This window comes from Neodiprion lecontei, chromosome 7, assembly GCF_021901455.1.
Source record: "Neodiprion lecontei isolate iyNeoLeco1 chromosome 7, iyNeoLeco1.1, whole genome shotgun sequence".
Lineage (NCBI taxonomy): Eukaryota > Metazoa > Arthropoda > Insecta > Hymenoptera > Diprionidae > Neodiprion > Neodiprion lecontei.
The window spans coordinates 11,928,718-11,951,863 of NC_060266.1; the positions used below are offsets into that span (position 1 = coordinate 11,928,718).

At 36.9% G+C, this 23,146-nt stretch overlaps 2 protein-coding genes across 2 annotated transcripts; one reads left to right on the plus strand and one right to left on the minus strand.

The window, feature by feature from the left end:
- Nucleotides 1–1,766: 1,766 nt before the first annotated feature.
- On the minus strand, nucleotides 1,767–6,798 carry LOC124295541. The gene is made up of 2 exons (XM_046745953.1): nucleotides 6,615–6,798; nucleotides 1,767–2,377 (listed from the first exon to the last, which is right to left on the minus strand). Exons 1-2 carry the CDS (start codon nucleotides 6,796–6,798, stop codon nucleotides 1,767–1,769), a joined length of 795 nt encoding a protein of 264 aa, XP_046601909.1.
- A 3,929-nt stretch (nucleotides 6,799–10,727) lies between these two features.
- On the plus strand, nucleotides 10,728–22,561 carry LOC107218573. Its single transcript, XM_046745954.1, has 2 exons — nucleotides 10,728–14,460; nucleotides 22,242–22,561. The coding sequence occupies exons 1-2, from the start codon at nucleotides 10,728–10,730 to the stop codon at nucleotides 22,559–22,561; spliced, it is 4,053 nt and encodes a 1,350-aa protein (XP_046601910.1).
- Nucleotides 22,562–23,146: the final 585 nt, after the last annotated feature.

Consider the following 23,146-nt stretch of genomic DNA (forward strand, 5'->3'; position numbering starts at 1 on the left):
AAACAAAAACCGAAACACACTGCGTTCGCGACACGTAGTTCCCTAGAATTCATATTTGTTGTTAATTTTGATGAAATAAAATAAAACACACAGCCGTTATAGGTTGAATCCAGAGCACATTTGCACAAGTGGAACGTCCAATGTGTAGTGAGGGGGAGGTCGATATCGATAGTTATCAGAGCAAACGCAGAGTCAACGGGTTAAAAGGAAACCAAAATTTTGTTAAGGAGGCAAAATCGAGAGCAAGCTCAGTCGGTAATGGATAATTACAATGGTCGTATCACAGAGGTGTAAATATTACTCAGATGTTCTATGTCTTGTTTTCGGTTGACGGAATTAGGATGTGCAACAATATTGCACATTTCTAACAATAGCCTATTATAATACAACGGTTCAACGTCAATAATGCTGGCTTGAGAATAATTGAAGGGGTGGTCGAAATCGATGACATGTCTCGTCAGTGCAGTATAATTATCCTCGTGTTCATGGATATTGCGTTTATGCTCGGTTATCCTGGTGTGTAGTTGCCTACTAGTTTGGCCTATGTAGGACATGTTGCATTGGTTGCAGGGAATTTTGTAAACGACACAAGAACGCATACCCGGGGGTAAGGGGTCCTTACCAGAATCAAACATAGAGGATAGATCATGTGCACATTTACCCACAAATTGAATTTTATACTTAACGAATATTCTGTTGAGTGACTCAAACAAACCCGCAACGTATGGGATAGAAATATAGTTTTTTTGATTAGCTTGTGCAGTAGATGCATCGTTATTATTGTTGGGGCTGGTCGATGACAAGATGGAATCGTATTTGAACTGTATATGTTCGTTGAGCAGGCGAGGTGGATAGTCGTTTTTACTTAGTACCTGCTGAATCAAGGACAAATTTTTGTTATGAAATTCCATACTTGAGAGTCGGATCGCTCTGTCAACCAAGCAATTAATCGTTCCAATTTTGTAGGATCTGGGATAGTGAAAATGGTAATTTAAATACCTTTGTGACCAAGTAGCCTTATGAAACCAATCAGTTTTGATGAGCTGGTTATCATTGATGATCAGGACATCTAAAAAGCTAATTCGGTGATTAGACTTTAATTCAGAGGTAAATTGTAGTCTCGGATAAAAACTGTGGAAGACAGATAGCATTTCTGCAACTTTATCCGGAGGGACAGCTGTAATTATGTCATCTACATATCTGAAATAGAATGAAGGCTTGAAGTCCAGTTTGTTGAGACAATATTGTTCAAGATCATCCAAAACCAAATCCGACAAAATTGGAGAGAGCGGTGAGCCCATCGGTAAACCATAAGTTTGAGCATATATGTTCTGATTAAATTTGAATATGCCAGCCTTAAAACATGTGTGCAATGCTTTTAACAGTTCGTTAAGTGAGGCCGGAATTTTGTCCACCAACTGATGCGAACGCTGTTTAACAGCGTTGATTGCAAGATCTTGTGGAACATTTGTAAACAAAGACACAACATCCAGCGAAACTAAAATATGATCAGGTGGGAGACGAAAGTCCCTAATAGCATTAACCAGAGCAAAACTATCTCTTACACGTGACAAGGGAGGTACGATGTTGTTACCTATACATTGACTGAGGAAGCGAGCCAGATTGATAGTCGGACTATCAGTGAACGAAACTATGATTCTTACCGGTGTATCCGGTTTGTGAATTTTTGGTAGCCCGTAGGCTCTAGGTGGTAGGCAATCAGTTTTTGCGATTTGACGTCTAAGTTGATCATAGATGAGTTTGCTTTAAGACCAATCCGTTGTTAGTTTTTTGACTTCCTGTTGCAAGGTACAGGTAAGATTGTATCTAACAACTTTGTAAGAGTTGTTGTTGGAGAGTTGTTGCAACATTTTATCCTCGTACATTTGTTTGTTCATCACAACAGTCGTGTTTCCCTTGTCTGCCTTCAAGAAAAGTAAGTCCTGGTTGTTATTTTGAAAGATCTTAGTTTCTTTAATTTTATGAAGGATATTCTTGTCAGCGTGAAGGGAAGAAGGGGTGTTGATGAACTTTTTTATGGTGTTGGTAAAATCTTGGCGGGCCGTATTACGGCGATCAGGAGGAATGAAGGAAATCTTTGATTCGAAATCAGAGATAAGTTTGTTGGTTGGGATGCAGTGAGGCTCAAAAGGAATGCCATATTTGAATCCCATTTTTAGCACGTCAGTAACATTGACAGGAATTTCCGTATTGCTAAGGTTCACGGTCCAATTTTCAAAGGTCGAGTCAATTGGATTAGAAGTGGGACGTTTCTTGTTATTAATCAGATTAGCTAACTTGTTGATGTTAGCCGCCTTGTCAGCATTGAAAGCCGGTTCCAATTTCAGGTGTTGTGTGTCGAAGAATTTTTTTGACACTTCAACAGGTAATTCAATTAAAATATCGTTCTCAAGCGACAACATAATATTTTGATATTTGATGATGGTCGCGTGAGCGTCACTAATCTCGAGATTGAGTAACGACCTTTGAAATTTGTGTACATTATGTTGGTTAACAGTACGCGACTTAGACAGTTCAAAACTAATACCGTTCGAGATAAGCTTAGGGAATTTTAAATGGGTAGGTAAAATCGATGGTTTCTTGCAGCTTAGAAGAAAAATGCGGTGGTTTTTTAAGCTTCAACAGAGACTTGGATATGGTGGCCCAACGTCGCAGCTTCCCCGCCAAAGTCTTCCCATATGCAAGAGAAAGTCTTCCCATAAACGCAATATCCATGAACACGAGGATAATTATACTGCACTGACGAGACATGTCATCGATTTCGACCACTCCTTCAATTATTCTCAAGCCAGCATTATTGACGTTGAACCGTTGTATTATAATAGGCTATTGTTAGAAATGTGCAATATTGTTGCACATCCCAATTCTGTCAACCGAAAACAAGACATAGAACATCTGAGTAATATTTACACCTCTGTGATACGACCATTGTAATTATCCATTACCGACTGAGCTTGCTCTCGATTTTACCTCCTTAACAAAATTTTGGTTTCCTTTTAACCCGTTGACTCCGCGTTTGCTCTGATAACTATCGATATCGACCTCCCCCCACTACACACTGGACGTTCCACTTGTGCAAATGTGCTCTGGATTCAACCTATAACGGCTGTGTGTTTTATTTTATTTCATCAAAATTAACAACAAATATGAATTCTAGGGAACTACTTGTCGCGAACGCAGTGTGTTTCGGTTTTTGTTTTTTATTGTTTTTACTGTTTCTATTTATTCATTAATTACCAACACGCATTCGATGTAATTGGAAGTGTCATCCCATACTAGGTAATTCCTCTCTTTTACACTTGCTTAAACATCCTTGCATATTATCTATACCACTATGTTTAATTTTGTTAAAACCTAGTTGTACATTATTTCATTTTTGTTCGTGACAGATGTTTAAATAGATTGTTCTGAGGAGGGCCCCCATCAGGGCCGAAACGTAAACACTATAAAAAGTGTTTTGAGTTGTGACCTTCATATCGAAGAATAACATTAATCGACGACAAATACTGTAGCAAGGTTCGATTCAGACGCTCTATCATGCCGTCAGATTGCGGATGCAAAGGAGTCGTACGAGTTTTTCTAACCCCTAAAATCTGAGTAACCTCTTTCATTAAGGTTGACTCAAAATTTTGGCCTTAATCAGTATGAAGTTCTAGAGGAACTCCGTGTCTCCAAATAAACTCTTTAACGAATGCCTGTGCAACAGTGGAGGCTTCTTGATTAGCAAGAGGGACTACTTCAGGCCACTTAGTAAAATAATCAGCAATAACCAGAGCATATTCATTTCCAGAATGGGTTATCGGGAGAGGTCCGAGAATGTCCATCGTTATCCTTTCAAATGGAGCTCCCACGTTCCAAATTTAAAGAGAGCTTTGTCCTTTCGTTCGAGATCCTTTCTTTGCCGTGCAGATTCGACATCTTCGACACCAATCTTCAACGTCCGTCCAGCAACGGGGCTGAAAGTAGAAGTTGCGAATTCTGCCCAGAGTTTTCTTTGAAGCGAAGTATCCGCCTGCAGGAGAATCATGTTAAAGAGCCAGAATCTCCGGAACTCGTGTCCTGGGGACCAAAAGTTGCCACCTGATTTCTTTCAAGTCTGCAGATTCCCATTTTCGGCATGAGATTCCATCAATTAAAAAGATTGAGTCCCATTGAGCCCAATAAATTTTCAAATCTGGCTCGGCTAAAGATATATCCTGCCAGTCCGGGCGAGTTTCCGCTTTCTTCCAGGACTCAACTTGAGTCAAAGTGTCGTCCTCTTGTTGTGATTTTTTCCATTCCTCCAAGTTATTTTCAAGAGAAATCTTCCGTATTATAAAAGAGGGATCTCGGTTCTTCTCTAATCGTGCACACTGTTTACACTCTGGCATTTCCTCGCAGGGTCTTCGAGAGAGAGCATCGGCGTTTCCGTGATGAATTCCTGCTCGATGTCGAATGTCAAAATCGTACTGTCCAAGCCTTTCTAACCATCTAGCTACCTGACCTTCGGGAGATTTGAACGAAAGTAACCACCTAAGAGAAGCATGATTTCTACGGATCAAAAATCTCCGACCGTACAGATAATGATGAAAATGTACTACGGTCTTAACAACAGCTGAAAGTTCTCTACGAGTGACACAATAATTCCTTTCAGTTTCACTCAAAACTCTGCTGAAATAACTTATCACTCTCTCCTGAACTCCCTGAATTTGTGACAGAACCCCACCCATTCCTGAAAGAGAGGCATCCGTATCTAAAATAAAAGGAAGTTTGACCTCTGGATAAGCTAAAATCGGCGAAGAAATGAGATTTTCTTCTAATTTCTTGAAATCCTCTTCGCATTCCGCGGTCCATTTAAAAGGAATCTTGATTCCGGTCGAGTGATAGAGAGGTTTAGCTATACTAGCGAAACCTTTCACAAATCTTCTGTAAGACGTACAAAGGCCTAAAAAGCTTCGAATTTGTTCTTTATTCTTAGGCGTCGGCCAAGAAGAAACCTTCTTGATTTTGGATCGGTCGGTCTTCACACCTTGTGCTGAGACGGTATGTCCGAGGAAGCCTACTTCTTTCTGGAACAGATGGCATTTTTTCGGGCTCATTTTTAGGCCTGCTTGCTTCAGCCTAGCGAAGACTTGTCTGAGATTTTGAACTTCTTCTTTAAAGTTCTTGCCAAAAACGATTATATCGTCTAAATAGACGAAGCATATTTTGCCAGTGAGCCCATGGAGAACAGCCTCCATCATTCGTTCAAAGGTAACCGGGTCATCACTCAAACCAAACGGCATAACCTTGAACTGCCATAATCCTCCTAAACCCGTAACAAAAGCTGTTTTTTCTTCATCTAGAGGACCCATTTCGACCTGCCAGTATCCGCTCTGAAGATCTATGGTGCTGAACCAAGTTGCACCAGCTATCAGGTCGAGTGTCTCGTCGATTCGGGGTAGAGGGTAAGAATCTTTCTTCGTTATATCGTTCAGCTTCCTGTAATCGATACAAAATCGTTTGTTAACAAGGATGATTGGTGAGGCCCAGGGACTAGACGATGGTTCAATCACATCGTTCATTAACATGTCTTCCACAAGCTTCTTCACCTCTTTTCGGGCGTTGAGAGCGAGTCTCCGAGGAGCTTGTTTTATTATTGAACTCTCTCCGACGTCGATTTTGTGCTTGACAGAAGTACATCGGCCCTTATCACCACTATCTTTGGCGAAAGAATCCATAAATTCTAGCAAAAGAGATTCAAACGATTCTACCTGAGCTGGATTCAACGAAATCGAAGATTTCGCAACAAGGCTCTGTAAATGTGAAGGAAAGTGTTGTTGAAAATCATCCTCTGAAAGTTCTATTTCCCGAATTCTAGGAGGAGACCAATAAATTCCATTCCTATTCGTACAAAGAGTTATTTCGCGATTGTTTGAAGCAAGTGAATTTCTCTTGGTCGAGATAACACAGTTATGGCTGTCAGAAAGTCCATTCCCAAAATACCTTCATCCTCTATATCTGCTATAAAAACCTTATGTGGAGAGTCGATACACCCAAAAAGGTTAATTTGGACAGTAACCTGTCTTAAAACCGGGGTCGTCTCTCCAGTGGCTGTTCGCAGGGATAAAGAGGGAACAATCTGGTCATCGGATTCAAAGAGATCTGATCGAACTACGGTCACTTCCGTGCCGGTGTCTATTGCCCAAAGACAACCGACGCCATTTACAGTACCGCGCGCGTAAAGACCAAACTGTCGTAGACTTCTAATTAAAAAGTGTTCCTCAACAGGGCTCTCACTGTTAACAATCTGTGATGATTTTCGCCCCGACAAATCATCCGAAATTAGTTTCTTGGACGAGTTTCTGTTGAAGAGCTCGACTGAGGATTTGCTTCCCCTATTTCTATATCTTTCTTACGCTAGTTATAAGAATTCGGATTCGAACTCTGCATCGGTTCTCCATTAATTTTTTTAATCAGAAAACAAAGGTTGGCGTCATGTCCTATTTTTTCACAAAATATACAAGTCGAGTCGGTTTGATTTGTCATGACCGCGTTCTTAATTTCATGTTTGTTTTTCTGGTCTTGAAAAGAACCACGATTTCTTTCTTTAAAATCATTATTGTTATTCTTACTTCTGTAATTTTGAGGCTTTGACTCTTCCGAGGGCTCAAAACCTCGTCTTTCTGAGGTACTTTTGGACACCTCAACCCGACGAAGCTCGTTTATCCCAAAATATTGCTTTCGCATTGCCTTCACCTCAAGGGCTTTGGCCGTTGCCTCTCGCAGAGAAGTGAGACCCGATGTGCCAACGGTCATTTTGATTTTCGGATCACTAATTGCGTTTAAAAAAGCTTGGGTCGATAATAAGTTACGAGACGGCTCGTGGTCTGGCAAAGCTACACAAGAAAGCCCTTCAATATCCTGGCTAAGTGACGCGAGGTCTTCGTCTCGTCCTTGTCTCCTGGTCTGTAATTGAGCTGTATATAATTTTGTCAGATGGTCATTTCCGTATCTTAATTTAAGCGCGGAGCTGAGTTTTTCATAATCGGAAATTTCTTCCTCAGACAATGCCGTTAAAACATTCAAAGCCGGCTTTCGAAGACAAGAGGCAAGACTGTGGGCCCTCATGGCGGAGTCCCACTGATTATGCTTTGCTATTGTGCTAAATTGACGCTCATACTCTGCCCATGGAATTTTTCTATCAAAAATTGGCGGTTTTAAAGGACAAAAGGGTTTCTCGTTAATCTGACAAGCAACCCCAGGAAATCTCGAATTATTCAATTGACTTGAATGAGAATATCAAGGCTGAACCTGAGACAGAGGCTCGGAAAAACCAACCTCATTATTTACTCTTGTTCTACAAATTGGGGGTTCATTTACCCCCCTAATAAAAGGCACAGACCTTGAGTCACGAACATCCTGGGATCGTCCTGGATGTTGGACCTCCTGAGCAGCGGGAACGGGAACAGGAGAGGGAACAGGCGAGGGAAGCGGAGTAGCGACTCTGGAACCTCGAGGAGTGACGGCCGGTTCTCCTGAACCGTTCACCTGATGGACAGCCTGAAGAGCTGCCACAGTTTCATTGGTAATTTTGTACTGAGTAAATGTAGGAAAAAGAATTTCTTATGTCTGGTCTATTATGTATATTTTTTCAACTGAATTTTTAAATATTTCAAATACAACATTTGGATTATTCAATTTGAATTTAAAGTAAGAATTAGTTCAAAAAAAGGAGAGCAAAGATTATCAAATATTATAATTAAGCATGTACTCCAGTGATGTGGCGTAATTTTCTAGCTGATTTCGATAATTTTTTTTATAGTATTACCATTTTTTGGACCGTATACTACTAACGCATTAAGCCGAATATTAATATTTTTTTACAGATCATTATAAATTATTTCACTGTTATTTTCTTATAACTCAATGGACACTGTTAATAGTATGCTATGATGAATTATAAGAAGAATATGAAAAAAATTGTACTTAGGTATTTTGGTACTTAAGTATAACTCATTCTGAAAATAAACTAGAAAATTAAGCCTGATCATTATACGCAAATAAGAATAAGAAGTAGGTTAGAATCACAAAATAATATTTGTCTCCTATAAATTTATCGATTATTTTTAAAACGTAGTTAACAGTTCTTCAAATGTTATGCGGAAGAATAATGTTTATTTATGATGCTAAATCTAAGGTTAAAACCTAATTAACAAGTACAGATATTGGATTACTTAAACCTCATCTAAAAATTATTTCAATTTTTGGTATTAAATACCAAATGTTCCTGAGTTATGTGCAAGATTAATTAGAAAGTTAATGAAATGTTGATTTGAAATTATAAAATTTTTGTAATAAAAGCGTTTATTGAGGTGTAATAAACTTTTGTATGAATCATTTATTTATTATGTCACTTTTTTAAGTCATTCCGAAAGGCTTAAAAAACACAATTTTGAGAAACCTTTCTGGAAATTTTCCGGAAGATCACATGATTTTGAACATTGGTGTAGAATCCTTGCTACAGTATTTTACAAACATTTCTGGAAATGTTTCATTTCATATCTCTCTATCTAATAAAAAAGTTTCAAACAAATGAACGTAGAAAAAGATTATAATAACAATAGTAAAAAAAGATTATAATAACAATAGTAAAAAAAAGATTATAATAACAATAGTATACGCATGAAGTTGGCGGTGGGCCGAGATCCCGAAAACAAAACAAAAAGCATCTAGGAAACCCTTTGACAGCTGTCATCGGCTGTTTATGACAAATATCTTCATAGGTATCTGTTTCTGACGCGCAAAAAATGACAATGCAAATGAAAATTATCAAGATGATTCCCGACGGGAATTGTCTTTTTCGCGCGTTGGCGTATTGTGTATACGGGACTCAAGATCGACACGCAGAGGTGAGACTGAGTATCGTTTCAAATATAGTGGATAATTGGTCTACATTTGCGGGTTTTATTACAGGTAATGAGTCAAACGGTGCTGTGATTAGGTCACCTGGTGATTACAAATCACACATGAAGAAAAATGGAATATATGGGGGAGAAGCAGAATTAGCTGCAGCTGCGGACATTTTTAAAATATGTTTAATCGTGTATCGCGAAGAACAAATTCATCCGCACCGGATCGGATCACAAAATGAAATACAATTCTCACTACTCTTTACCGGCGACGGAGACAGTGGACACTTTGATGTCTTGCAGAACCAAAATAAAATTCAGATAGTGAGTAATAAGTATGAAAAGTAACAATCAAATAATAGTAAATCTAAATATATCACCAAACAGTCAAAAGGACAGCCCGGATTTACGATGACAATGGAGAAAGAAGGAGTTTCAAGCAGCAGACAAGGCGATGAAGATGGTGGATGGTCGGAAGTATCACAAAAGAAAGAGGAAAATAAAATTGTAAGTGCGAAGAACCAAATAAGCCATAGAATAATATCCATCAAATATTCGTATAACTAGGTAAGAGGACAACCAGGATCGATATTGGCCACAAGAGAAGGAGGTGTTTTGCGGAATGAACAGCAACGCAAATATAGAGAAAAAAATAATATAAAGAAGGTGATTTTGGAGAATAACCGGCAGAGCGGTAGTACAAATAATTCAACGAAGGGTGTAGAAGAATTGGAAGAATCGATTGTGATGATTGATTTGGAAAATAAATCAAGAGGACGACCAACCAATGTGATGGACATAGAAGAGCGAAAAATTAGACGGCGAGAACAGCAGCGAAAATATAGGGAAGCGAACACAAAATATCATACTGGCTTTTCAACCAACGAACAGAAAGGAGGAGTTTCAACCAGCAGACAAGGCGATGGAGACGGTGGATGGTCGGACGTATCACAAAAGAAAAAGGAAAATAAAATTGTAAGTGCGAATAACCAAATAAGCCAGAGAAGAATAATAAACAAATATTTCTATAACCAGGCAAGAGGACGACCAGGATCTATGTTAACCACAAAAGAAAGACGTGTTTTGCGGAGTGAACAGCAACGCAAATATAGAGAAAAAAATAATATGAAGAAGGTGATTTTGGAGAATAACGGGCAGAGCGGTAGCAAAAATAATTCAGCAAGTCAAGGAGATAGATCGATACCAATAGAGAAGGAACACCAATTTTCAACCAACGAATGGAAGCTTAGATTGATGAAAAAAAGAAAAGCAAGCATAGAAGGAATTGAAGTGGATAGCAAGAGACAACGAGATAAAACGACAGACGAAAACGTGTGTCGACGACTTATAAGCAAGAATAACGTGTCGGAAATTCATGTTTGTGATGAAATATTAAGTGACAGTGATACGTTGAAATCGATGGAGAAGGAACTGTGTGTATTCAGCCAAACAATAGAAGATAACAGAGACAGGTTGGAATTAGACAGAAACAGAGAATGAGTGGAAGCAATGAACAGTGAATCAATCATTGCTGAGCATCGTTACAACGGGGATATTGAAAAAGGCACTTTTAAAAATGTAGAACAACTACACATGGGTGAAATGAACGTAAAATGTAAACATTGCAATGCAGAAAGGTTCAAATATGAAACAGGAAGGGTGGCAAATAATTGCTGTCATGGAGGAAAAATAACATTACCACCATTAACGGAATATCCTGATGTACTTCAACGTCTGCGAGAAGGGAATGACGAAGTATCAAGACACTTCAGACAACATATACGATCATATAATGACGCGTTTGCGTTTGCATCATTTAATTGTACCGTGGCAGATATGGGGAATTCAGGACCATATGTGATGAAAATAATCGGGGATGTGAGTTACAAAATATCTACAAGTTTAGAGACCGCAAACAATAACCGACCGAGATATGGACAAATTTACATCTACGACGTACAAACTCAGCTAGCGCTGAGAGAAAATGATGCAAGAAGAGCAAATCTGTTAGAAATTATTGGTAGACTGATAATAGATATCATTCCTTATGCAGCAAATTTTAAAACAACGTACGAGCGATTTGTTATGGGAGAAAGCCTGGTGAGATTAAACTTTATAGCACTCAAGGAAGACGATAGACGGCGGTACAATGCGCCAACTTGTGGTGAGCTAGCAGCTCTGATCGTTTCAGATGACGGGGCAGTATCTGAAAATATAGAAGTACAAGTATTTCCAAAACAAGACCGTGCAGTTGGATATGTGCCGAGATATTCGCATCACGTTGATCCAATGACTTTTCCATTACTATTTCCGAGCGGTGATTTAGGATGGAGCTATAATATGAAACACGTAGGAACAAACAAGAAAATCTCTCCTGTTCAATATTATGGACATCGATTGGCCTTACGTCGAGGCGAAGCACAGAATCAGTTGTTGCGGAGCGGACGATTGACACAACACTATGTGATTCACGCATATCTCACAATTGAATTGCAGCGTTTATTGTTTTTAAGAAATAATCAGAAGCAATTGCGTGTAGAATCTTACAAAGGAATGACTGATCACATATCAAATAGTGAAGCGAATACGTCGGATCGAACAAGACTTGGGAACCAAATGATTTTACCATCATCATTTTTCGGCAGCATGCGACATATGCAACAGCAGTACCAAGATGCAATGGCAATAACAAGGAAAGTTGGACGACCGGATTTATTTATTACAATGACATGTAATCCTAAGTGGCCGGAAATATGTACGGTATTGAAAGATTTTCCTACAGGTACTACTGTAAATGACATTCCAACAATAGCTTGTCGAATATTCAACATGCGGCTACAACAGGCACTAAAGGAAATCGAAAGCGGTTCAGTATTTGGAAAGATTGAAGGATACGTATACACAGTTGAATTTCAGAAAAGAGGTTTACCGCATGCTCACATACTATTTATCTTAAATAACAATGACAAACTTTTGACTCCAGAAGCAATTGACATTTTTATATCTGCAGAAATACCAGACAAACGAATACATCAACAACTATATCAATCTGTCACATTACACATGCTACACGGCCCTCACACATCCAAAATACCATGCTGGAATTCGGTAACGAAGTCATGCTCAAAGAAATTTCCGAAAGACTTAGTGGAAAATACTGATATAAGCGGTGGCGGTTTTCCAAAGTATCGCAGACGAAAAAATACAGACATAAATTATTACCGCAACCGCGTGGAAGGAAGAAATATCCAAGTAGACAACAGCATGGTTGTGCCTCACAATCCATACCTACTTGCAAAGTACGACTGCCACATGAACGTAGAATATTGTGCGTCAATAATGGCTATTAAATATGTCTTCAAGTACATCCACAAGGGACATGATCGTGCAAGAGTACAGATAACTGATTCAAACAGCGAGAGTGATGGTCAGCCAATAATCAACGAAATACAGGATTATGTAGATTCGCGTTACGTAGGACCGATGGAAGCAGCTTGGCGTATACTAGAACTGCCAATGCATGGACGAAGTCATGCCGTCACACGCTTACCTGTACACCTACCGGGGCAGCAATACGCAACGTTTGAGGGAGGTAGAGAAGTCGAAGCCGCTACAAATGAAAAAAAGTGGAGAACCCATCTTATTGCATGGTTTGAATTGAACAGCATAGATGAAATGGCAAGAAATACAACTTACGCGAACACGACAGATTACTATTCGTTTCCAGAAGCAACAAAAACGTGGAAAAAAAGAAAATATGCATGTCAAGTAGTTAGTAGAATGACAAATGTTTCATCAAGGGATTCCGAAAGATTTCACCTCAAACTAATCCTTGGACATGCGACAAATGCAAGGAGTTTTATAGATTTACGCACTGTAAACGGGAAGGAATGGAATACATTTAGAGAGGCTCCAGTGGATATGGGTTCAACTGCGACAAATGACGAAGCTTTCAAAATATTCGACGAAGCTGTTTCAATACTTATGCCGAAACGGTTACGTCATTTTTTTGTGTGGTATTTAATCGGTGAAATGCCATCGAACGCGATAGATTTATGGAATACTTACAAGAAAGCACTATCTGAAGACTTCGTGGATCAGCATGAAAATAGAGCACTATGTGCAATTGAGCATCTTCTCAGAGATGAGGCAAGATCATGTGCAGATTTTTACTTACCAATACCGGAAATAATTTTCGAAAATGAAGCGGAAGAAATAACAGTGGAAAATATAGAAACCTTTGCAAAGAAAGGCAATGAACTGGTGAAGCAATTAAACAACGATCAGAAAATAATTTATACACAAATTTTTGATAATATTATGAATAACAAAAGTACTGATAGAAAGCAAGAAAAATGCTTTTACATCGATGGATCAGGAGGAACAGGAAAAACATTTTTATACAACGCATTGTACTACATGTTGAAATCTGAAAAAAAAAATGTTGCATGTGTTGCTTGGACAGGTATAGCAGCCATCTTACTACCATATGGCACAACCGCGCACAAAACATTTGGATTACCATTGACACTGCAAAAGGAAGGAACAATTTTCACAAATGCAACGATGAAGAAAAAAATACAAAGTATAGATGTATTTATATGGGATGAATGTTCGATGATACCGAAAATTGCTTTAGAATTGATCGACAGAACGTTAAAAGATATAATGGAAGACGCATCACCGTTTGGTGGGAAGACTATAATACTAGGTGGAGACTTCAGACAAGTTTTACCCATTGTGAAACGAGGAGGTAAACAACAAATAATAGAGGAAACAATTAAATACTCTACACTTTGGAGTATATTTGAAAAATTAAGCTTGAAAAAAAATATGCGAGCAAAGGAGGATGCCGCAAAGTTTTCAGAGTGGTTACTTAATATAGGTAATGGAGAAGTGGAGTTGTTTGTACCAGAGAAAGAAATACAAAGCAACAATTTAATAGACGATTTATATCCAAGAAATTTGCCACTTGATGAATTAACAAACAGAGCCATCTTAGCTCCATTGAATGTCGAAGTTAATCAGTTAAATACAGAGATACTACGCAGAATGGATGGCAATATATTCGAATCAAAAAGCATAGATTACGCAACATTACAAGGAATTGATACTGCAGATGCAGCACTTGACGAAGAAGCTACTCTGCGATATCCGATAGAGTATTTAAATGGATTAACGCCATCAGGTTTACCACCACACAATCTACAGCTGAAAGTCGGAGAAATTGTGATGTCATTGCGAAATTTATCAATATCAGATGGTTTATGCAATGGAACACGGTTAGTTGTAAGAGAAATTCACTCTAGAATTTTGATTGGTGAACTTCTAATCGGAGAGCGAAAAGGGCAAATAGTAGAAATACCAAGAATTAAATTAGATACGCGGGGAGACACAGATATGCCATTTATCCTCCATAGGCGACAGTTTCCAGTCAGGTTGGCATTTGCAATAACTATAAATAAATCACAAGGACAAAGTTTTGACCACGTGGGAATATTCATTGACCGACCAATCTTTGGACATGGTCAACTCTACGTTGCATTGTCACGATGCAGGTCGAAGAAAGGTATAAAAATTCAACTGAAAAAAAATGAAAATGCAAGAACATTGTGTACAAGGAAATTATTGAATAAATACTGCATAATGTATATTCATCAAGGCCACAAACGAACAAATAAACATGGATGAACTTAAAAGAGAAATGCACAGGAGGTGATAGGAGTTCGAGAGGCCGAGGGGTTGACCCCCTCTACTAACTCCACCGGGACCACATACGAAGAAGGAAAAAAAAGTACTGTATAGAGGAGAAAAGAAGCGAAAGTGAAAGAAAAAGGAGAAGAGAATACAAATGAAAGGAATACAGAATCAGCAACGAAAGGAAAACCAACAAGAATATAAAAATCACTGAAAAAATGGACAACAGAGAAAACAGAAAGAAAAGCCAAGAGGAGCAAGAAGATGCAAAAATAGGTAGCAGCATAAAACGATAAAGAGGAAATAAAGCACAACGTATGGAAATTTAAACAATCGCGATTTGTAATTGGATGTTCAAATACATAAATCATTTCCACTGAGTATTTTCTTATTTTGTGATTATTCAGATGTAAATTCACACGTGTCGGTCATTTGGTGAAAAAGCCGAAACGCATACAATGAAATAGAAACTTGTGAAAAAATAAAAGTTAGCATATGAAATTAGGAAACAAATAGTAAGATTAGAAAAAAGATATAAAGATGTATTGACTGAGTTGAAGGTGAGAAAAAAATGTAAATTATCAGAAATAAAAAAATGATAAAAGTACAAATTTGTTGATGTAAAATTGCAAATATTTCTACGATATTCATACCATATTAAATTTCTAGATAAATAAAAGAAATATATAAGTACATATCTATTATACCTATACATGCAACAACAAAATTAATTACAAATAATTATATTCCGACATTTGACAGTTCAAATGAAACACCGTAGCCAATAAAAAGAAGCAAAAAAATAAGAATAGGTGAGCGCTACCCAGTTTAGTGATATTTTGTTTTGTAAACAGATAAATTAAATCAAACATGCCGAACAAAGTAAGTATATCATTGGAAATATGAATGAATAAAGAGCAAAGTAAGCAGTATGATAAAATTAATGAAAATTTCTCGAAACAGGACAGCGACGAGGTTTTGCAGCGGTCGAGCGAGAAAATACCAGGTGAAGCATATCGATATAATATAATAGTATGTAAATCCAAATTCAACTCGGCAGACCAAAGAGCCGGACACTTTTTGAGAATCATTACCAGTGAATTCTACAGCTAGCCATTAAAAATGGAAAAATAATTACTTATATACAATCATTTGTCAAAAAAAGAAAAAAATATCGACATTTGAAAATACAGTCAAACACGTATGAGTCTCTAAGCAAATAATTTAACGCCTATTTTACCAAAACAAGATGACGGATTGGATGATCTGCTGTGCGCAGCAGCAGAAGCAGCAGAGGAGGAGCTGTTGCTTGAGACGGACGACGAAGAGTGGTCCGTCTATGTATGGTAAATGAAAATTATACAAGGAAATGTAAAGAAAATGATAAAAAATTCATCATTCCACAGCAAAAACATCCCGAAGTCCCAAAAACGAAAGAGGTCAACTTCGAACTAAATTTCAAGTAAAAAATGTAAAATAAATTTATTTGAAAAGAAAAAAGGATTGATATCAATTATTTGTACATTTTAAACCAGACACAGTACATCTATATGTAAAGCCTATCCAACACAAAACTCGATTCAAAAGAAGAAGTTTCTAGAAAGAAACAAAACTCATGGAAAAACAAAAGACCAATACAAAACAAACAACTTCAATTATTGAAAACATCAGTTCGTTGTTGTTCTCCGGCCGGCACGCACGCCGGCCGGGGCCTATCCTATACTCCCCAACTCCTCAACTCCTCGACTAATCAATTACGCAATTGCACAACTCTTCAATTCCCTCAAGAGCCCTTCTAAATATTGGTCAATAATGTGTGCAGCAACTCGACATCGTTCAAAGAAAAATGATAATCGACTGAGAGCCCGAAGGAGGTACGTGACCAGGACTCCGTATTCACAGCTCAACATCAGTCCGCACAATGGGATCTCAACGGTCCAAGGAGCTGCGCCCGCATCTTGCTCCGCCTTGACGGCAACGAATGTAAGCTCTTTGAGAAGTTTGTTAATCAATGAAAAATAATTCAATTCTATTTTGAAAGATCCATAAAAGAACAAGCCAACAAGCCTACGCCGTTTGAAGAAAAACGGTAACCGACCGAGAGCCCGAAGAAAATATGTGACCAGGGCTCCACATTCACGGCTCAACATCGATCCGCACAATGGGATCTCAACGTTCCAAGGAGCTGCGCTCATCTTGCTCCGCCTTGATGGCAACGAATGTAAGCTCTTTAAAAAGTTTATTAACTATTGAGAAATAATTCAATTCTATTTTGAAAGACCCGTAAAAGAAGAAGAGATTGTGTTTCAAAATTTGCTTTCCTACAATTATTATTTTGTGCTACTGGTCTCCATTTTGTCAGTTTGATTTTCTACGTTGCACCTAATGCTTAGTTGGAATCGGGTTTCGGTCAACTTGATCTTCTGCGTTGTACCTAACAATCGCCCCGAGCGTTGCCCTATAATTAAAAGAGAATGATTTTTAAGATAGGCTTGTTCTTTTACGGGTCTTTCGAAATAGAATTGAATTATTTCTCATTAATTAATAACCTTTTCAGAGCTTACATTCGTTACCATGAAGGCGAAGCAAGATAGGCGAAGCTCCTTAGACCGTTAAGATCCCATTGCGCGGACCGAAGAAAGTACATATTCACGGCTCAACATCGGTCCGCGCAATGGGATCTTAACGGTTCAAGGAACTGTGCCCGCATCTTGCTTCGCCTTGATGACAACGAATGTAAGCTCGTTGAAAAGTTTGTTAATTAATGAAAAATAATTCAATTATAATTCCATAAAAAATCAAGCCTATCTTAAAAATCATTCAATTTTAATTATAGGGCAACGCTCGGGGCGATTGTTAGGTACAACGCAGAAGATCAAGTTGACCGAAACCCGATTCCAACTAAGCATTAGGTACAACGCAGAAAATCAAACTGACCGAAACCCGATTTCAACTAATAAAGCGTTACCCCGCAAAAAAGCCAAGAGGCCTACGAACCTACAAAATGGAGACCAGCTGTACAAAATAATGATTGCAAGAAAGCAATTTTTGAAACACAATTTCATGTAATCTTTGTGTTATTTCAATATAGAAAATCTATTTTACTTTTTTTTTGTCTTTCATTTAATTAGCTTTATTCCTTCATAAAGTAAGTATAGGTTAACCTACGCATGTCAAGAAAGTACAAAGATCTCTAAAAACTTGATCAGCCGTAGCTTCTGCATTAATAACCAAGATCGGAGCTGATAAAGAAAAAAAGGTTTGTTTTATCAACCAATCCTCACAAACCTCATGAATAGCTCTGAGGAGCTCTAAAGAAATGTTCGATTCTTCTTCACGAAAACGGGAACTGACTCGGGCGAAAATAGTTTCTGGGGAAACTCGCAAATAAACAATTGAATCTACTCTGAGCTCAGACGAGCGAAAGCGAATATCGAAATTTTTCATCAATCAATGAAATTCGAAGTCAACTTCGAACTAAATTTAAAGTGAAAAATGTTAAATAAATTTATTTAAAAAAACAAAGAATTGATATCAATTATTTGTACTTATAAACCAGACGCAGTAGACTCTATAACTCTATACGTAGATATACGTAAAAAAATCTGAAAATAATAACTATAGCAAAATAAGTCGCCGGATGCAATTGGGGTTGCATGGCATCGGGAGTTTTGTACATGTGAGTGGATTCGTTTACGAAAATAATCTGAGCAGACCTACATAGGGAGCCAATAGCAGTGTCGGGTTGATCGGAAACAACCGACTAGACAATACGTAAGGAAATAGTGAGGCGCGTAGCGCCGAGATGGGGTTGGCGCGCGAAGCGCGCAGGGGCGAAGCCCCTAGTTTTATAAAAAAATAAAAAAATATTTCTAAAACATTTCAAAAAATCTTTTGCAAGTTCTTGACGTGGACGTTTTCAACTTGCAGCAATCATTTTCAGAAATATGGTCAAAATGTTTCATTAAATATTTGAAAAAAAATTATTCAGAAACATTTTAAAAAGATTACATGAAGTTTCTAAAATCAGTGTTAAATTCGTGCTGCAATATATTTAAAACACTTCTTGAAAGTTTTTGTAAAATTCTATGAAGATTGCAAATAATATTTTGATAACATTTCAAGAAATCTTTTGTAAGTTTCTGGCGCGGACATTTTCAACTTGCAGCAACCTTTTTTTGAAATATTTTTGAAAGGTTTCATAAAAAATTCAATAAAAATATTTCTAAAATATTCTAAACAGAGTAAGCTACATTTGAAAAGTCACTTCATAATTCTTGCGACAATATTTTTAAAACATTTCTTGAAAGGTTTTGTGAAACGTTATATAAAGTTTCAAAAAAAGATTTTGATAACAATTCAAGAAATCTTTTGTAAGTTTCTGGCGCGGACATTTTCAACTTGCAGCAACCTTTTTTTGAAATATTTTTGAAAGGTTTCATAAAAAATTCAATAAAAATATTTCTAAAATATTCTAAACAGAGTAAGCTACATTTGAAAAGTCACTTCATAATTCTTGCGACAATATTTTTAAAACATTTCTTGAAAGGTTTTGTGAAACGTTATATAAAGTTTCAAAAAAAGATTTTGATAACAATTCAAGAAATCTTTTGCAAGTTTCTGGTGCGGACATTTTCAACTTGCAGTCGCGTTGTTTTGAAATATTTTTGAAAGGTTTCTTTCCTTTCATGAAAGATTTAATAAAGTTTTGTGAAATATTCTTTGTTACATGTGGGAGTAAATCTCTTGTAAGGTTACGTAAGAGGTTAGTCCAGATGGCAGGTCAGTCATACGATAGATAAGAGTGAGCTCATGAGACTCAGTAGATCAGAAGTGAGCCGGTCGTCGTGATAGACGTACGCGGTCTCCGGTGTGAGTCAAGCACTGAACTACGCACAGGAGTCATAGACATGAGTTCCACACCCGAACGAGTCCTTGCCGGTCTCGCTCCTACATATATGTGAAATTCTGGAATTTAAAATGTGTACAATTCCGATTAAAGCGGATTCCAGCTGGAGAATCATTCGGGAAGAACTTTGGCTATCGAAGGAAGAAAACCAGTACAGTGCCTTGTCCAGTCAGTTGCATCTAAAACCTATAGTTACACGATACAACCGCTGATATCAGCTGAAGGAAAACTTTTATCACCTCTCTTTTTGGTGTTAAACGATAAAAGTGGCAAGTTCGGGCCGGTTGTAGAAGCGAATTTATTCAGACCCATTAATATTTATATAGCGGCATCAAAATCTGGAAACTTATTTCAGGTATAAATATAACATAATTTTTATTTCACATTCCGACTCACAATAATATACCTTAAGCCGCATTCACTTCTTTTCATTTATTTCAGATCACTTTAAAACTTGGTTAATGGAAATATGTTTTCCAAATGTAGGACAAAGCAGCGTATCACTAATTGATTCATATAGTGGTCATTGCCTTGCAGTAGTAGCAAAAAGTATTCTAAAATTAATACCAACAGGGACGACGGGAAAAATCCAACCTCTAGATATATACGGTTTTAGAATTTCGAAAAATTTCGTGCGAGACTTTGCAGACAGCGCCATTCTGACAAATCATGAAATCAGTCTACGTTTAAGAAATAACATTGTAAATCTGCAATCTTTTGTCCATAATCAATAAATTATCCTCTACGCGATACATTAATCTTTTCAGATACTCTTGGTATAAATCTGGATACATTGATAAAAAACCGGAAAAATTCGAAAATTCAATTTATCTCAGTTTCGGGGATTCTTGTAAGACCCATTGCGAAATCGAAGGCTGCACTAGCGTTGCTGTTATTCGATGTTCATGATGTAAATAATCCTTGTGCTTTAAACACATTTTCGAAGACTATCATTATTGTTCAAGATTCGAAAATTAATAATGTTGCGTTTATATTTTTCGTAATGACAAGTAACACGAATAAAACGTATTAAAATTCATTCGAAACATTACATTGTCTTTGTTCCCGATGATCTAGTTTTGAACCTTTGATGATACAGTGAGAAAATAAAAAAAACCTCAACAATTCAAAGCAGTTTAAGGATAGTTGCATTCAATATTTGTTTTCGAGAAAATCCGACGATGCGTCATATTTCATGTTCATATGCATTGTATATTTTTTTTAGATTTTTAGATTTGAATTTGACCATTTACTCGCGTAAACGCAAGATAAACAGTGTTCAAGGGTAGTTACCCCTCCAATATTTTTTTTCGAGAAAATATAATTATATATAATATTTCCTTCGTGTTCGTACGTATTGTATATTTTTTTCAGAATTTTTGACTCGAATTTGACGATTTTTTGCATATGCGCAAGATAAACAGCGTTCGGAGTTAGTTACCTCAGCCAATATTTTTTTTTCGGGAAAATTCAAAAAACGCGTAAATTATCATTTGTATTCATACGCAATTTTCTGCGATTTTTAGATTTGAATTTGAAAATTTTTTGCATACATGTGATTATATTTAGGGCTGGCTTACCCCGATATTTTTTTTTTTTTTGAGCAAAATACATTTTCGATTTCTTTTCATGAGAAAACTTTTCCAGTTGGATTGGTTGAAAAATATTATGTTCTTGTGGGTGAAACTGCCAGATCACCCCTTGACATGCCTCATTTCGAACAGTGGTTTCACCCCCTTGAAGTGTTTCATGGCCGATAAAAAAATATGTGTCGCTCAATTTTTATCTACTATAACATATTACAAAAGAAATCAAATCGGAGAGTTCGTGTTGGGATACCTTCCTTTGTTAGTACACCAATGTCACTGCAGTTATATGTAGCTCATATGTTGTTCATATGTATCACCTACTTTCATCATTACGTATCAGTCACATCAGTAATACGTGTCTGATCTATTAGCAATATGTATTGGTACGTCAGAGTAACATCTTTAACCCTTCGTACCCGTTGCGTAGAGAGAATCTCTCACGCTCATTTTAAGACTTTTTTTTCTTTATAATTTCAAATGGAATGACCGTTTGAAATTTTTTTTACCTTCACTGAATTTTATGCTTTACATGATAGTCAATAAAACTTTTTTAAAAACTCAAAAGTATAAAGCAAAAAAAAATATTTATTGACAGCTGTGAGAATTTCTCTCATCACTTCAGTCAAGTCGTTGATAAGAAAAACCTCAATTCGGATGGCTTCGTTATACTTCGGTTATTTCCGTAGTTTCCAGTCGCCATATTTGAAATTATATATAGATATATAAATATTCCATGTCACTCCGTGTTTTCTATGCTGTTGTAGTTATTGTTTTATTATTTTAAAATTAAAAAAATGTAATCACTAAGTATTGTTATAAATTGATTTTGAGTGACAATATCTTCTTTAAGTATTAAATAAGTAAGTAAATTTTTAAATTTATTTTTTTATCTTAATGAATTATTTTGTAAACATGTAACCATATGTAACCTACAAAGATATGTTTATGATTTTTTATGAATAATAAGAATTTTTAAATATTTTATTGTACAAAAAATATTAAATACTGCAATTATAGGACTATAAAAACACCATTTATTAAGTTGTTTTCGCTTTTTATCAAAATCAAATAAAAATTTTTTGTATTTTCTATACTCATATTTATTGATACAGTTCATGCATTAAATTAAAAAAATTAATTTTCTTGTATTGACAGGTACAGAGTTAAGAAACATGAGTCGATTATCCAACGATGAACTAACTGAGGAGGAAAGTCTTTCCGATCTGGATATTATGTCTGATGGTGGCTCAGAACATAGTGAGCATAATTCAGATACAGAACAATCAGCAGCAGACTCCGATAATGACAGTGATACAGATGACAACAACAATTACTCGGCAAAAAATCAAGCTGTTAATACTAAATATGTTCTCGGCAAAGATAAAAGTACTAAGTGGTTTCGTGATCCACCCAATTCAAAGATTCGGACTCAACGACAAAATATTGTTACTGGTTTATCTGGGCCACAAAACTAGCAAAAAATGCAATAACACCAAAAGATTGTTGAGATTTATTTTCACCGGCTGAAACTATCGAACAAATTGTTGTTTATACCAACATTTTTTTGGAAAAATTTCGCTTGTCGAAGAAAAAGAAAGTTGATATTCAACCAACGTCTTGCGTAGAAATTAATGCTATGATCGGATTGTTATATATGCTTGGTGTTCACAAAGATTTTCGTGTTAATTTGAAAGAGCTTTGGTCTACTGATGGGACAGCTCCTGATTGTTATCGTGCTGTAATGTCTAGGTCTCGATCCTGTAACTTGTTGTCAGCATTAAAATTTGATGATATTAATGACCGCGAGCTACGCAAAAAGTTGGACAATTTAGCACCAATTAGAGAATTCTCGGATAGTTTCATCAAGTGTTGCCAGCAAAATTATACTCCAGATGCTTATTTGACCATTGATGAAATGCTTCAAGCTTTCCGTGGTAGGTGTAAATTTCGCCAATATATCGCGAATAAGCCTGCACGATATGGAATAAAAATTTATTCCATGGCTGACTCTGAACGATTTTACACGTACAATATGGAAATTTATTGCGGCAAACAGCCAC